Source organism: Agelaius phoeniceus, chromosome 26 (assembly GCF_051311805.1).
Source record: "Agelaius phoeniceus isolate bAgePho1 chromosome 26, bAgePho1.hap1, whole genome shotgun sequence".
NCBI lineage: Eukaryota > Metazoa > Chordata > Aves > Passeriformes > Icteridae > Agelaius > Agelaius phoeniceus.
Genome location: NC_135290.1, coordinates 2,790,183 through 2,806,872, shown reverse-complemented (window position 1 = coordinate 2,806,872; position 16,690 = coordinate 2,790,183). Strand labels below are relative to the sequence as shown.

General features: G+C 43.8%; 1 protein-coding gene across 5 annotated transcripts; it reads right to left on the bottom strand.

Moving 5' to 3' along the window:
* Nucleotides 1–934: 934 nt before the first annotated feature.
* SMARCE1 (SWI/SNF related BAF chromatin remodeling complex subunit E1) lies at nucleotides 935–16,561 on the bottom strand. Of its 5 annotated transcripts, none has more exons than XM_054649700.2 (11): nucleotides 16,426–16,561; nucleotides 15,623–15,673; nucleotides 15,066–15,109; nucleotides 12,068–12,172; nucleotides 9,727–9,807; nucleotides 8,489–8,620; nucleotides 6,817–6,988; nucleotides 5,006–5,178; nucleotides 3,897–3,998; nucleotides 3,173–3,383; nucleotides 935–2,471 (listed from the first exon to the last, which is right to left on the bottom strand). In XM_054649700.2, exons 2-11 carry the CDS (start codon nucleotides 15,627–15,629, stop codon nucleotides 2,260–2,262), a joined length of 1,239 nt encoding a protein of 412 aa, XP_054505675.1. In that variant the 5' UTR covers nucleotides 15,630–15,673; nucleotides 16,426–16,561; the 3' UTR covers nucleotides 935–2,259. The 5 variants fall into 5 exon arrangements, with proteins under 5 accessions (XP_054505675.1, XP_077047012.1, XP_077047013.1 ...); XM_077190897.1 differs by having other exon boundaries at nucleotides 935–2,468; XM_077190898.1 differs by lacking the exon at nucleotides 8,489–8,620.
* Between the last annotated feature and the right edge of the window lie 129 nt (nucleotides 16,562–16,690).

Here is a 16,690-nt window from a genome sequence, read left to right as displayed (position 1 = left end):
CATGGTGATGTCAGAGGTCACAATGCCTGAGTCAGACTTGAAAACCCCTGGTTTTTTCTTGAAGAGAAAAACAGACCAAAGAAAACAACTCCCTCGCATGATGCAAGGCTTGGATTTGCCTTTTTGCTTCGGTCCCCTGGGGGTGTGAGGGACTCACCAGCTCTCAGCACCCCATGGGGGATGGCTGAAACCCCCGGCCTGCACCCAGCTCCTGCCAGACAGGGCACCCAGGAAACAGAGCAGCTCCAGCAGCAAAGCAAGAGGGCTCTTCCTCATGGGAGGAAGGGTTCCTGGACCTGCTGGGGACCTGCAGGTGGCCACAGGTTCCATCAAGAACATCCCACTGAGGACCTGTAGAACACAGGGCCCACCAGGAGCTCCAGGTCGCTCTGAGGAAGGGCTGCTGCAGGAGCCAGGTTTCTCCTGAGGCCTGTCCCTCTCCTTTGCTGGTCCCTGATGCTCCTGAACCTTGCAGGCACCTCTGCCAGGCCCCATGGGGCTGGTCAGTGCTCCAACGCTGCCCATGGGCATTCCTTCACGTTCTCATGTGCTTGGACAAGTTATTTCACTCGTGAAGACAACACCCACTCCTTCACGTACACACCCTGAGCTGCACACACCCGTCTTTGCCAATAATTAGTTATTTACATACACCTTGAGAATTTGGAGCAGATGAAAAGCATCCCCGGCCTACAGAAGCCAGGCCTGCCGCAGATAAAAGCTGTTGCACAACAAGGGTTTGCAGCAGCTCAGGTGTGGAACCCCACCTGGGCCCCACAGGGTTGGGGGAGGGAGGGGGGCTCCAGTCCAGCCAGCAGCTGGTACTTTGTAAGAAATAAAAGCCTGTGTGCTTATTTTCCTCTGGCTTGAGATGGAGAAAGTTCTGAAGCAAACACTGGCACTACCTTAAAAGACAAGGACAGACGACTGTGAGTTTAAAAAAAACCAAACATGTTGGATTTTATTATTTTTAGACCATTAAAAAAAAAGGGATTTAAAAAACACCATCTGATAGACCCACTGCTCTGCAAATACACATCAGTTCACTGAAACATTATGTGTTCCCTCAGTTGTTAAGTCAAGAAGTGGCCCGTGGCTGTGGCCACAATTCAATGTATATATTTGTGGGGTTTTGCTTATATAGGGCAAATTACGGCCTTTTCAGTACATTTGTAGAGTCTCCAGAGGTTCTGAAAGCTCATGACAAGCAAAACTACTATTTTTTACCATTTGTGCCATATCAGTGACTGTCTGCTCAGAGAACATGTGCGTGTCTAAACGCCCTCCTGCTCTGTTCTGTGCCAGGTCTCTGGCTGAGGCCACACCAGGGTATCTTGGTAGCAAATAAAAGAAGTTAATTGGGAAAGCAAAGGCTTGTTGAAAAGAATTCTGCACCACAGAAAAAAAATCCCTCATGATGTGTCATTTCCTGCAAGACTACACTGAGCCCTTTGGAACTGGATCTCCTGACATGCCACACACAGACCATGAACAAGTTTCCACCACAGCAGAGCAGCTACTCTAGAAAAACAAGTTACACCAAAAATCCCCAAAATCCCAGACTTTCAGACTCACTCTGGAGCTGCTCCTGAGGACTGAGAGCTTTCTTTAAAAGCATGGACTGGGGAGGCTGCAGCAGAAATTGCCCTTGTTGACAGGCAGTGCAGTAGCTGTGGGACACAGGAGACTTTTGGAGTTGTTAGGGAAGGAGAGGCTCCAGGGGACACCCTGGGGAGACATGAAGTCTTTGCTCCATAGTAAGAAAAGGTCTGAATGCTTAAGCCACATTCCAGCCTCTCCAGAAAGCCAGTGCCCCTGCCAGGAGCAGGTCCCTCATGCAGTCAGGCCAGGACTGCAGCACAGGTGACACACCTGTGCCACAAAGGGGCAGGAAGGGCCTTTGGGGAAAAGTGCCAGAGTGTCCATGGCACCAGAAGAAAGGGAAAAGGCCTGATTTCTCATCTAGAAACCAAAACCAGTGGTTTCTAGTCTTTCTAGGGAAGAAATAAAAGTGATATAAGCACCTCTCCAGACTGTAACAGCTGTGTTTAGACACATGAGGTTCCTTTTCTGCCTGCTGCAGGACACCCTGTACCTCTCCAGGCCCCTTCACCTTGCTACGCTGATAACCTGGCGTGTCACTAAGCCCTGGCATCCTCTGGAGACAAGTGACAGAGGCAGGGAAGGTACAACAGGCGCAGAGCACGCTCTGAAATCAAACAGTACTTCATTACAGAGACACAGGAACTGAGTCAGTGATTATTCTTTCTTCTCGCCCTCCTCAGCGATGGGGTCTGCGGGCGGCTCCTCCACGGTGGCGCTGTTGCTCTCTGAGCCGGTGTTGCTGTCGCTGGTTCCCTCCTCAGCTGTGCTGTCCACCCCTTCCTGCCCACTCTCCTTGTCCTCTGGGGTGGAGGTTCCTTCTTCACCGTTCTGCTGGTTGTCTGTGCTCTCTTCTGGGTGAGGCTCTTCTGGAAAAATGTATTTCTAAGTGTCATTTACATGTCAATATTTATTTAGATTGTGCAATTAGGACTTAGGAAGAAACAGAAGCTATAATAAATCCGAGTATTCCAAAGCAGTCACCTAGAACATGCAGGGACAGGCACAACTGAGGGATCTTTCACTGCTGAGGACATATATGGTCATGCCACAGCATCCTGACCTCAGAATTCCAGCCATAAGAAAGCCATGCTCCTTGTTAAAGCAGAAGCACTGGAATTCAAACTCCTTGGCCCCTCTTTCCTTATGCTCCTGCTGTTGCAGCAGTGACTCACTGATGCACTAGTCATTGGGACTCCTGAATCCAGCAGCATTTCTTATTGCCACTGTCCAGAGCATAAAGCAGCTGGAAAATTTGCCTGAGAGCTGCATAGGAAGCATTGCTGTTGCATCATCCTGGCTGGACACTGACACTGGGACAAGGAAACACTCCCAGCTGCTCCCAGTTAAGCAGTCTAACTTCAGGTTTACCATTTTTTCCCCTGGGTACATCACACACAAAGCATGACATGGGGCTCTGTGGGATCTTATCTTCTCCTCTTTTAAAAACGAGTAATTTAATGAGAAGCAAGCAAATGCCTGTGTTCACCAAGATGCAATGAAGTGCTCTCCTCAGAGACCCTCTAATGCTGATCCTTGGAGAATTCTGCAGATGTTCAGATGCAGTTACCTGTCTCCATTGGAGTGCTCTCCTCTTCTTTCTTCTCCTCCCCCTTGCTGGCTGCCTGCTCCTCCTCAGCTGCCAGGCTGTTCTGACTGCGCTCAGCTTGCTCAGCTGCTTCCTTTTCCCTTTCCTCCTGTCTCTTGCGAGCCTGCTCCTCAGCTTGAGCAATTTCAGCTGCAATTTTTTCCATATCCACTTCCACCTTCAAACTGCATAACTAGCAATTAAAAACAAAGCAAAACAAAGGAAAACTTTAGCTCTTTTACTACTGCAGTTACCCTGAGAAATAAATAATCAGTAAACCCCAGTGATGACTTCATTATTTCTACACAGTGCACTTTGATTTTACAAAGTTTATACTGGAAGTAACTAGGGAGGGAGATACAGGCATATTGAGAAAAAAAAAGGGGAGAGGGAATAAATAAACAACCTAAAACTTGTTATTTGAGTGCAGCCAAGGAGAGCAGTGTGCCCTCCACAGTGGCTTCAGGCCACCTTCCTCCAGCTGCTCTGAGTGAATTCACCCAGCCCAGCCTGGAGGCACTTCTAAACTGTACTGGCCCTAAAAGTCACTGAAGGAGCAGGAAATCATTCTGTGCTTTTTACCACCCACACCAGGGCACTGCCCCAGCAGCTGGGCAATTGCTCAGAACTGAACAGAGAACTGAAGCACTTGTACCACTGTGGAACCAGCAGCTTCCTCAGAGTAAGTGAGAAAAATGAGCTGTACCCTTTTAAGCTCGTTGTTGAAAGAGTCTGTGCTTTCCAAAAACTTCCTCTTCTTTTCCTGGTGACGCTCCTCAATTTGCAGCAGCTCAGCTTCAAGCTTACGCTGGAAGAGAAACAAACAGCAAGAACCTCACTGTGCAGTCACCTAAAAACTGGGCAACAGTACAGCTAAGCATACAAATTTTCATATGGGTTTATTTTTAAATACTGGTCTAATATGTAAACATCCTTCTGCCTGCCTCTGATACCCACTAGCTTAGAAGTTCATACTTCTGAAAAGCAGGAACAGTATGTGGGTCTGTGCAGCAGCTCAAGCATATTGTAAATGAAGCATTGTGTACCTGAGGTGAAGCTTCCAGCATCAAATCTGCACATTTTCTTTCCTATTCTGCACCCCCAGATCTGTGTATACACATCCCACAGGTCTGTATATACACAGCTCATAGGTATAGACACACTGTCCACATCAATTGCAGTCTCTAACACAGAAAGACCACAATTCATAGGAAAGATGGACAACCACCCCCTCCACCCTCTAAATCTTCTGTAATTAAAAAAACTCCAACAAATCCCTGCCTAATTCTGGTCTTGCTTCACCCCTACACACACTGACCATGCTGAAAGGGCTCTTCTGGTAACATGAGTGTTTGGAAAACACAGGCATGTGCCCAAAGCTGGGTCAAACATGCAGGTGTGACTTCACCATATATTTTGTATAAATTTAACTTTCAGTGAAAAATGTTAGAATAGGGACAAATTACTTCAAAAAAAAAGAATCATTACAAACAAGATGAGTTGTCAGGTACCCAAAATCACAACACTAGCAGTACTTATTAACCAGCAGACTTTAAAAACTGCATACAGGGGCTTGTGTGTAATAATGAAGAACTATGGAATTAACACTTAGGACAAAACACAAAGAACAAAACAGCACAGAAGGTGAAGTCTCATGTTCTGCAGCTCCCACGAAATGCCAGGGATTAGCACCTGGAGCACACAGAACACTGACACCCAGCAAGAACAGTCATGTAGGTGATCCAATGATCCAAAGAATTGGAGTCCAGCCCAACCCCACCACATTTTAGCTGCATCTGCATCCTTTCTTTTTACCTGATGAACCATCAAGGACTGAACCTGGCGTTTCAGGACTTGCATTCTGGCTGTGGTGACCACGGAGCGGACGTCGGGCACCACGCTCTCGCTCAGGATCTCGCTGATGAGCCGGTGGTTCCTCTGGAAGCGAGCCGTGGCCGTGTGCTTCATGGAGAACCCATCGTCGTAATCTGCAACAGCAGTTGGAGGGGTAACTGCTTTGATCCCACAAAATGAGAGCTGAGTCTGATGTACCCACATTATCCACTCTGTACCCACATTATCACTCGCAAAAACCAAAATACGAGCCCTAACAGCAGTAGTTGTCATGTCACAAAGTTCACAGTAAGACACACAGAGCATAAGGGAATTTCAAAATGAGACAGAGTGTGGCCAGGGCAGCATTCACCTGGCATAGCTCTAACAGCTGATTTCACATGCATTTCCCACAGCTGAAATTGGGACTGACCTAGTTATTCACTCTGTTGCTTTCCACACTTCCACAGTAGGAGGGACTATTAATACACCAAATAAAAGACCCATTCCTGATTAATCATGTTTCCAGAACAAAATGCCACCAGGATAGCGACTCCTCTATAAATAACCTTTGTAGCACAGATCAAAACCACTTATTTTTTAAAATACAGAGGACTGAAAGCATGAAGCAGTGAGACACATTTACTCATCACTGAAAATTCACAGTCATGTATTAAAAGAATTTGATTATTTATTAGTAAGTGCATTTCTCTAAAGAGAAACCAGTTAATCAACAAGTATGAATTATCTCCCAGAACAATGCCACGTAGAAAAGTCCAGAGGTCGAATTTTGTTTTACATTAAGTATTCCTACTGGAGATAACTATCCCAGCTATTCACAGAAATCTTAAGAAGCTGAAGACCATGCCAGGAGATACTACCAAAGAAGAGAACCCGTTAAATGAAAGTTTATTTCCAAGTGTATATTGTATCTCATGTAGGTATCTGATTAAACAAAGCAAAAAAAGAGGTAATGGCTGGTTCTGTCCAAGCCTACTTTGCACTGGTAGCACAGAACAGAATCTCAAGTCCCCAGGTTCCAGTTATTCCGGCATGAAACATATTTACATAAATGTTGCAATTACCTCACACGGGGGAAAGTGCTGTTTGCTATGAGATTTATCTCAGGGGTGTGCTTTCACAAGGGGGAAGGAAAAAAAAGGGTGTAACTGAGCACATTTTTCACCCTCAGGTTCCAACAAGTATTTGGTGATGCATTTAAAAGCAGCCATGAGGTGTGTGAGGCTGACTTTTCCCACTGGGTGGGGTGCATTTCCTTGCAGTCAAATAAACGTTCAGAATTTTCTCATCAACTTGTCAGCAGCAAGGGCACCTCACTCGCCAAACAATCTCAAATGACAGTTGTTGAACACATTCAAAGTTCAGGTGCTCTTAATCACACCAGAACTCTGCCTGTCAGATTTATGTGCTTCTGGTAATAAAGCACAACATTCCATCCAAGCCGGATTAAATCAGTCATCTAAGCCTTTGCTAAAGCATGTGCTAAAGCCATTATGGAGCAGTAAGCAGACTGATCTGGTTTGAACTATTGAGCATTACTTCACACTTAATTAAGAAGGGTTGGAATAACTTTTGCCACGGGTGCCACCTTACTTTTGGGAACAAAGTCAGCTACACGGCATAAAAAGCGGTAATGAAAATTGGCATGAAAGCACCAAAGCAGAAACGAAGCCACGTGAAGCGCTGCAGAAAGGGCACCCAGGTGGTTTTCTGTATCTCCACGGCCTGTCCTGCCATGAGTGTCCCACTGGGAGTGCACACCAGCTCCTTACCATCGGGATCCTCCGCGGGCTGGATGCTCATGTAGGGCTCCCCTTTCTCCATGCGCGACTGCCGCTGCCGGCTCTCCTCTTCCAGCGCCGCCTCGGCGCGGCTCTTGGCGTTGATGTAGGCCAGGTAGGCAGGGGAGTTGTGGTAGGCCTTCATGGACTCGTTGTACTCGATCTGCAAGGTGACCAACACGGTTTGATTGCACCACTGGGTGATTCCCAGCCGGCCACAACTGCGCTCTGTGTAACGCACAGCGCGGTTACACAAACAAAGCTGAAGCTGCATCGTCTGGCTGAGATACAATTGATCAGATTCTCTCAGTCTTTCTTTTTTACAAATTAGAACTTCTATAATCATTTGTGTTTTAAAAACACAGCTGGTTCTTAGGTCCTTTTAGTTTTATGATAGCTTTGTTTTCTGAGATTTCAAATTCAAACACCTCAGAACATTTAAGATGAAGTTCTGGTAAGACGAAATTAGCAAACACAAAATATTCTCAGTAATTCTCTGGAGTTCTAACTAAATCTGTGGTTCTGATTTCTTCTCTTTCCTTATGCCAGTATGTAATGAACCACTTTCCAAAATCATTTAAGATCTGTCCACTCTTTGACCCATCCCTGCTCTGGGATGGCACAGAAAGCTGCAGCCAGACTCCTGTCTCCTCCTGGCAGCAGGACAGCAGCACTATTTTCACTTTCTTTGAAATACCTTTTCTCTTTGAATTGCTTTCTTTAATCTCATTTTTAAGATTTTGTACAGTGATTTGAGATACTTCTAATCAAAAAATGGATATCATCTATGATATTGATAAAGGTACCTAAAACGCTTGTAAATGATCAGGACCAGGATCCTTCTGCCTTGGCACAACAGAAACCAGCTGGCCCCTGCCCCAAGGAGCTTACAATCTAAACATCGTTACCAAGGTAAAAATAGAATTCCTGGATTATTTTTTTTCTCAGCTAAGAGCACTGAGTTTTGCAGTACTTCTCTATTGCCTTGGAATACAACCAGCTGAGATTTGACCAGGTAGCCAGAGCCTCAGGTGCCTGCCAGGTGTCAGCACAATTCATCAGCTGGACAATTCTCCCTTTGTACCTGAGAATCACAAGAACAGTCTTGTACAGGTGCTCAACACTTACCAACCTAGACACGAGGCAGCTGTCATCTCTTCTCATTAAGATCAATAAAACCAAAACAAAAGCACAAGAAAACCCTACAAGTGGTAGCATTTTCTATTAAGAAACAAAACATTAATGCCACAGCGTGGAGTTCCATCAGGAAAACCAAACCCCACGTGACTGGAAGTCTCTTAGGAACATGTTCATGACAACAGCAGTAGTTGCAGAGCACCAGTTTTGAAAGAGGATTTTGGTGTTGAGACAATCTTTTCAATACTGATGTTGTACAATCAAATCCATTCATTACACAGTTAAAATCGACACTCAATTATAAATACTTCATTTTGAATTAGGTCTAAAAACTGACCAGTCACAGTTGATGCACAGTTATTTAAAAAAATCTAAGAGACGTGTCAGGACAAACTTCCATTTAAGTTACATACAGGGCTCTCGTGAATGCCTCAAACACCCCTGCATGGGGAAGATGAATTTTTCTTCTCAGACCAGTTCCTAGAAGAATCAGCTGTAATAAACATCCCAGATTTCTTCCATTTACCTTTTCAGCTTCATATTCATTCAAATACTCTTGCTTCTCTTCATCAGTGAGATCTCGCCACATTCCTCCAATAATCTTGCCAATTTCCCATAACTTCAAATCAGGATTGGACGCCTTCACTTGGTCCCAGACCTTAACAGAAACAGCTGGAGCTTTACTAATGATATCTAAATACTTCCAAATTAAACATTTTATATTGTCATCTCAGTGTTCTTTCTGGAATCACCATGAAAAACAGGATAAAGCTAGGAATGAGTCTGGCTAAGCTATCTGGATTATTTTCTGGGGCAGGAAGTCAGTAGGAAGCCAGCTACTGAACCAGGCAATTGCTGAGTGGCTTTGGTCTCATGGGAATATTGCCTTTAACCCTCTCAATTCTCTTCTTAAATGAACATCGCTGCATCTCGGGGAAAAAAATGCTACTGAGTAAACACATCCAGCAGTAGATTATGACAAAGAGACTGAGCTTTTCAGATCAGAATGTAACATTTCACAATATTTCAGTCTTGCTGATCAATCTGAGTTCCAACAAGTTCTGACTCCACCAAAAAGGTTCCTAACTTTATAGGGCAAAAAAAGGAGAGCTGCCAGTGTAATTTCTTGCTGCGCCACTTGACTTTTTTTTTTTTTTTTTGTGTGTGTGTTGATGTTTTTTGGCCTAAGACAGATATGCTGGTAAAGATACTTTACCAGAAGTGGAAGAAATTCCTTCTGGCTCACCTGCTTCAGCCAGGTTGCCATGCCCTCCCCATGCCCCATCAGATTCCAGACTCCACAAGAGTCTCTCTCCTACTTTCTGTCAAACAGTTCACAGAATAGCGAAGCAAACGTTGCCACGGGCTAGGGTGGTGAAGGAGAACATGCAAAGTCCACTCATTGCTACTCTTCAGTCCAGCTACAGCACTGCACCAAGCCCAGAAAACGCAAGGAATACTTCCTTTATATAAAAAAGTTCTGTCAGTAAGTCACAGGAACTTCTGAATGTGGCGGGGTGGATCCTTGTCAGCAGACAGTGGTAGGAATTAGCATTTTAGCAATTTTCCCCCCAGAAATTGGCAACTGTGTGACCAGACTACTGCTGCCTTTGTTCTGCAGGGCAGACTCTGTACTTTACATCCCCTTAAGAGAGCGCAGGCTGTTAGGAGTCAACGTTTAGAAGCTGAAACTAAGATCATAGCAATTAATTGTTAGCACAAACGAACACTGACTTTATTACTGATGGACACTGTAATACCCACCTTCCGGCTGTACCTCATGTAGGGCATCAGGGGCTTGTCTGGGGGTTTGGGGGGCTTTGGAATGGTAATACCAGAGGAAGCCTATAAAAGAACCGGATAAATCCATTCGTTAATGGGATCGCTGAACAGTTTCTACACGCACTCGTTTTGGAAAACACTTGTGCATTCACACACCCCCACCAAGAGAAGCAAACATCACCAGAAAAATTACCCAGTCTGTAAGTGGACAAGCACTAGCTAGAGTTGGTCCTCAGAGGAATAATTTCCAATATAAGTTTGTCCTTTTCTCTGAAAGTTTACAGAGAAGTAACTAGATAAATCCTCAAAAGGGCTCCATGTTCTCAAAACTGAACTACATAGCTTAGGAACTGACAAGGAAACACTAATCCCATCAGGTTGTCTTTTCTCACTTCTGATGACTAATTTATTTTATCTGTTTTGACAAATTTAATGTGGCTATTGTACAGGTTTAAAAAGATATGAAGAAAGCTTAAAAACATTAATTTAGAGACATTATCAAATAATTTTAGTAATTATTTTTCTGTAAAATTTGTCAGTGGTAATGTGGAGCCAATTAACAGACTCTTTATGAAAACAAAACAATTCTATGCAGCTAAAAGGTATATATGTGCTCTACTTGTAGCCAAGCTCTAATGAATTGTCCCAATTAGCCTGGAACATGCTCCTGTGCTCTGTCTTCCTTTGGCTTTATGCTGCCAGACACAGTGCTGGCACCACACAAAAGGCTACTGAGCTTTAATGCTGCTGCTGGAAAGCTGCTGGGTCTCCCTGCATCCCTTCAACCCACAGAACATCTGACAGGGCTTGCTCCTAAAGCAGTGCAATGACATCACAGCCCCTGTCAACTGCAGGGCCTGAAACCCTCCTTTCTTCCAGCACTTCCACATGCTAGGAGTTCTCTTAAATGGGAGTATTTACATGAAAGTATAAAGCAGGTTCAAGATCTTTCAGGGCTGTGGCCTGTAGATCAATACTTGGGTTTAGCCCAGAAGGCTCACGTTCAATACTGTTTTCCTCCTGATAGTTTCTTTTTTTTTCTTTTTTCTTTGTTTGCTGAATTTATGGAGCTCTATGAACAATGCATACAGAACTGTGTATAAATAATGTGCATGAGGTATATGCATTACCAAAATGTATACATAGATACACATACAGATGGGTTGGAAAAACATTAACGGAAACTGTTTAATGCTTTTAAATTAAGAGGGGTTTAAAGACACCATCCATATACTGGGATATGCATGGCAGAGCAGGCTGTGTATGTTTGTGACATACAGAAACAATGGAAGTTCTCAGACAAAACCTGACTTAGTCTTGTATAAAGAAAGTATCCATTTGAACAGTCAATTCCAGCTTGTAGGGGAAGATCCTTGCTGTAAATGCTTTAACAAACTTGATGAACTTCATTTGAAAGAAGGTTTATATGAGAGGCATAAAAAAGACTACACTTTCAAAAAGCACCATGAATTTGATCCTTGAGAAATCTTTGTATCACCTTCCAAACTGATCAGAAGTTTTGAGGTACAAAGTTCTACATGGAAAAACCTTAGAGTTGTAAGATATTTAAGAAAGTATCAGGGATTTACTCTATTTCTGTTGTGTTAACAGTGTTATATTTCCACTGTCTATTTTTGTTTCCTAACTGCATACAATGCTAGGACTTGATTCATGTTTGAAAGAAGCTGTCACCTCCCTCATCACTTGTCTCCATCTCACTTTGTTTACTCCATGAAAAATGAATGTAACATCCATTTCCCACACACTGACACATATACGAGCTGAAGGGATTCTATTTTATTATCAACATCACACTTTTGTTGAAAAAATAATGACTGAACTTGGGACTGTGCAGTAATTACCAGACTAAGACTAGAAAGAAAAATAAAGGGCTGTACCTCTTGCATGGCTCAACAGGATGATGCAACGACTATCAACGATCTCCAGCTTGCAAAATGTTCTTCCTTATTTTTGTACCAATGAACCTTAGCAAAAAGAGCAGTTCCCTCCCTCCAAAAATTCATACCCAGCTACAGAAGCTTTTCCTATGCATGCAGTGGTCACTGAAGACCAAAGTCTGTCTTTTTGGATGTCTGCATCATATACCATTACCAGTTTTCCCTGTTGAGTAAAAACCCATTTTCCTGCAAAAGGTTTCAGAGTGAAGGGGAAGGGGGGGAAGGTGAGGAATAAGAATCAGAAGTTGGTTTTGGTTTTTTTATAAAGAAGTGGCAGCAGCCAAGACTCCGAAGAACCTAACCCTAAAGCCATTTCTGGTCAGCTCCTGGTGTCTGCTGGAGGATGTAATAGTTGATTCTCCTACCGTGACCCGGCTGTTGGTGCCCGGGTTCCCTCCCAGCCTGTAGTTGTTGTAGGCCAGATGGCTGTATGGATTGTATCCCACAAACCCTGGGGTGCTGGGCATTTGCTGATGGAAACAAATGAGACAAAAACACGAATGAGAAATGAGCTCAAACGAGGAGAACACAGAAATGAAAATGAACTGCAATATGGCATGCAAAAGCAACCAGAATTCAAACAAGCAATGAGGTGTAGCAGTTGGTGTCTTCCCAACACACACAACTTACTCCAGTATAAACCTAGTAAGGAAACAGGACTTTTAAGCAAATGTGTCACTACAAATTTCTGTCTGAAAATTGGTGATTTTATTTCTGTTAACTGTGTAACTCATTTAAACAAGTACTCTGTAAATTCAGGTCATGGCTAATAGAGTTTTCCAACATATGCCACCAAGGAATTCAGAAGACCCTTGTCTCCCAAGGGTGAAAGTTGGGCAACACAGCACCCAGCGATGGGGCAGAAATCCCCAGTACCCACATTTACTACACCAATGAAAATCCCTGCCTGCTTTTCTTCCCAGAATTCTGCCTTCCCAACAAATAGAGCAGGGGAGGAAATCTCTCAAAGCACCATTTGTGCTCCACTGCCAGTGGCTGAAGATAATTCCCAGAGACATCCCTCTGTTATAAGGCAGGCTGTAGATTGCAGAGCTGAGGAACTCTACATCTGCAGTAAGACCTGTAAGTTAAAAACTTTAAACTAGTCTGAACAGATCACCAAATCCAAGATAATTCAGAAGTTAATCAATACATCTTCATTCATTCATGAAAGTGGACTGATTTGCTCTCACCTCAGTCATGCAGAAAAAAAAAAAAAAATCTTGTTTCTTTGCATTCCCTTCTCACTTAGCAATGGACATTCAAGTTTCATCAGGTTACCTGTATTCCCCTCCTCAAATAAATTTCTTTTTTCCATTATCCCCCCCTTTCCCAGTCAGATTTTGTTGGAAAAAAAGATCAACTACTTAATGGGAATTGTGATTAAGTCCTGACTGCAGTGGTTCTATGGTTCCATGAGAATTCACAAGAGCCTGGAGTGTTTCTGGACATTTAAATATATTTCCCACAGTGTCCCACTCTCCAGCAGCCCTAATAAACATTCCAAGAAGCCTTTCAGGGATTCACTGACTGGACTTGTTCCAGATTACAGTTATACAGATTTGACAAGTAGGTTCAGGACTCTAAGAACCAAAGTATGACACGTACAAACACTGAACAGAAGTGTTTTAGGAGCTGACTAAAGTAACTGGGAAGGTTTCAAGTCAATGCAGACACACTGCAGGAGTTTATTTCTAAATACACAAGTGCAGAGGAAAATTATCCATTAACAGTCAGTCTTCAGCAGAGATTTTATTGCCAAGCTTTTTAAGTCAGTCCCAGCAGCTGATGTGCTCATCTGTATGCCTTGGCTCATGACATACACATTCACTACTTCATAAGGCACTGGTTTAGTACAGTTTTTTGTATTACCATAACAACAGGCTTTGTATATGCTGAACTACACCTCTTCAATAAAACCAGGTGACAATTGTAATCTCCGTCTGCTTAATTCTTTATTTCTGCAAGACAGGATTTAAATGTTACCAGGAACTACCTTGCATCACATGGAGAATTTTTATTTCGGATACAGTACTGCAGTTTTGAGAATTACTGGGATTTTGTTGACTGCAGCACCTGGAACTGGCTGTGGAAGAACAAGCAAGGTTATTTGGCTACTTTGTGACTTGCATTAACAGAGCACAGACCATCCCGTGAAGGACTGTATAAAATATAATACAAAATAAAAGATGCTTGTAAAACAGGCAATGCATGGCACTGGTTGCAGTCCTGGCATGTGCTTCATGTATCCTTCTGAAGGACTGTACCACATCAATATGAACCATTAAACATCTGTATCCATGCTATATCCCAAAGGAATCACATGTGCATGCACAGCTCTCGAGGCAGGAATCCAGGGGTCAGAGTGGATCCATCATGTTCCTTCTAACAGATCTAGTTTGCTGTGTGCAAAAGGAAAACTCTGAGCAAACTATGAAAATCAAGTTTTATTTATGTAAACTTATAAAAACATAACTTGTATTTATGTATTATATATTTATCAAGCCTCTTCCTGTAAAGTATGGCACAAAAAATTGGAAGGATCACATTCCTTTTAACTCCCATACTGCAGAGATCAAGGACACACTACTGGGTAAGTCTTCCAATTCACTTTGGTAAAATAAATTCACTATAGCATCTTTGCTCAATCTTCTGTACGAAGGATTTGTCCTAAAACCCAAACCATCCATAAATGTGACCAAAGATGTGCATTTACTTCCAAACAGCTCCTGCCCACAGCACACTGGTACTGCAGCACCTTTGTACATCCAGGAATGTCACTGGGCAGGATTCAAAGCTCCTGTTCATGTTTTCCTCGGTGTCAGGGCACGCCACTTTACTAGAAAGTAAAATATTTCCCAAGCCCTAGACTCCAAAATACCAGTGATTTCAAGGAATGCAAGACTGGCATCAGGAGCGTTTCATTATTCTGACCCAATATAACAGGAAGTTTGATAATCCCGCATTCCACTCAAATGCAAGAAAAAGAGCAGCTCAGTGCAACTGTAACGTGGAAAAATGCACTGTCTGCCTTGATTTGGGCACAGGCTGAGCAGGACATCTAATAATCAAATGTATCAGTTGATTCTTAACTATTCCAGTACTGCTGCAACCCACTGTGAGTCGTTTGAGACAAGTGACTGCTCACAGAAAATTCAGCGTCTGCGAGATCCAGCCTTAAAGGCAAAATAAGTTTATTCAGCTTTTCTTTCCCAAACTTCTCCAAAAAGAATTATATTAATTTTAACAATTCATATGACATTAATATTGTGTTTCCCATATAAGAAGGTGATGCAACTCCGTAATTATTGTTCTGGGAAGTTCTAAAGGCTCTGTGTTAATGAGAAAAATCACTATACTTACGGTTGCAGGAGCTGGGGTGGGAGGTGGGGCATAGGATGGCCTTTCTGTTAAGATAGAAATGCAAGCAAATTTTTTTTTCTTGAAATCTGAATGAATTCTTAAGGCATCTGCTATGGCCAATATTTTAAAATGATTTTACAAAAACAAGAGACCTCAACTCTGAAAGACTTTGAATTTTGCCACTGAACAGCAAAAAGCAACACTAGAAAAAGAAAAGAAAGAAAAATTGAAATCCCCCCATTACTCTTGTCCCAGGCTTTTATTCAAGCACAAAACTGAAGAATATAAAATTAATTTATATGCACACAAACTACATGGAGGGAAAGCAAAAATGCAGTCCAACAGGATTCAGAAGCTGTGATATCTGGATTTCCTACAAAAACAATATGCCAGGAATCAGCCACAGCAGGATTTAAGGCCAAGAGTTTAGTCACTACACTTGCTAATTTCTTTTAATGCCAGGAATAATGGCATCATCTCACAAAAAACAGATTCTGTGGAACCAGATCTGTAAAACATCTAAGTTAAAGAAAGAAAAATCTTTAAAAAAAACTTACTTGACATTTTGATAGTCAAATTTTCAGCCACCTGACATTATATTTGTACTTCTGCAAGACAAAAGAAGATCACGCTATTAAGTGTTGTGCCTTTCCCCCCACCAGATCGTTGAAGCTTCGACTGTTAATGATACCAATGATTATCAAAGTTTGTAAATTCTGGAATACAGACAAAAGCATTTTCAGAAACCAAGGCGTTATCTCTTTGAAAAATTAATGGATTTTCCAAGGAATCTTAAGGCCTTAAATAGCTGTGCAAAAGCACACAAGTTTAGGTCACGTTCATATGAAAGGGTCTAAATAAATATATTTTATCCTGTAAGGAATAAAAAGAACATATCGCATTATTTTACACTCATTGTTTCAGAAATCTGATACTAATACATAAATGACCAAATGATGTACTTCCCTTACAGGGTACATAAAACAACCACCGAGCCCCGCAGCTGCGGTCTGACAGGCAAGGCTTAACCTTTTAGCACCGAACCCGGCAGCGCGTCTCACAGCGCTGTAACAAAGTGGTTTTTTTCGGCGTTTTTCTTCAAAACACGCCACGGCAGCTGCAACCTCCTTCAGAATCCCCACTAACGCCGTGCTCCGGGCTCGCACACGGGGCTGGCCCGGGGAGATCGAGGGGAGATCGAGCGGAGCCTGAGCGGGCCCAAGGCGGCCACCGGGGGTTCCCTCGGCCCCACCGCTCCCTCCCCGGGACCGAGGGCCCTCCCGAGCCCCGCAGCGCTGCCGGAGAGGGGCCGGGGCCGTCCCAAGCCCCCCGGTCAGCCCCGCCAGGCCCCCGGACTCACCCGCTCGGCACGGCCGCGCTCCCTTTGTTCCCACGGGCCGGGGCGGCGGCGACGGCGCCTGCGCACTCCGCTCCGCACTTTCGACACGGCGGCCCCGGCCCGCCGGTGACTCCCTACTCACGATGGGGGGTGTGTTCGGCTGCCCCGCGCCCCAGCGAGGGGCCAGGGCCGTTGCCGCACCCTCCGGGACGGCGGCGATTCCAGGGGCCGTGGCGAATCTGCGGGATGCAACCCAAGCGCCGCGCGAAGGGCGGCCCCGCTCGCC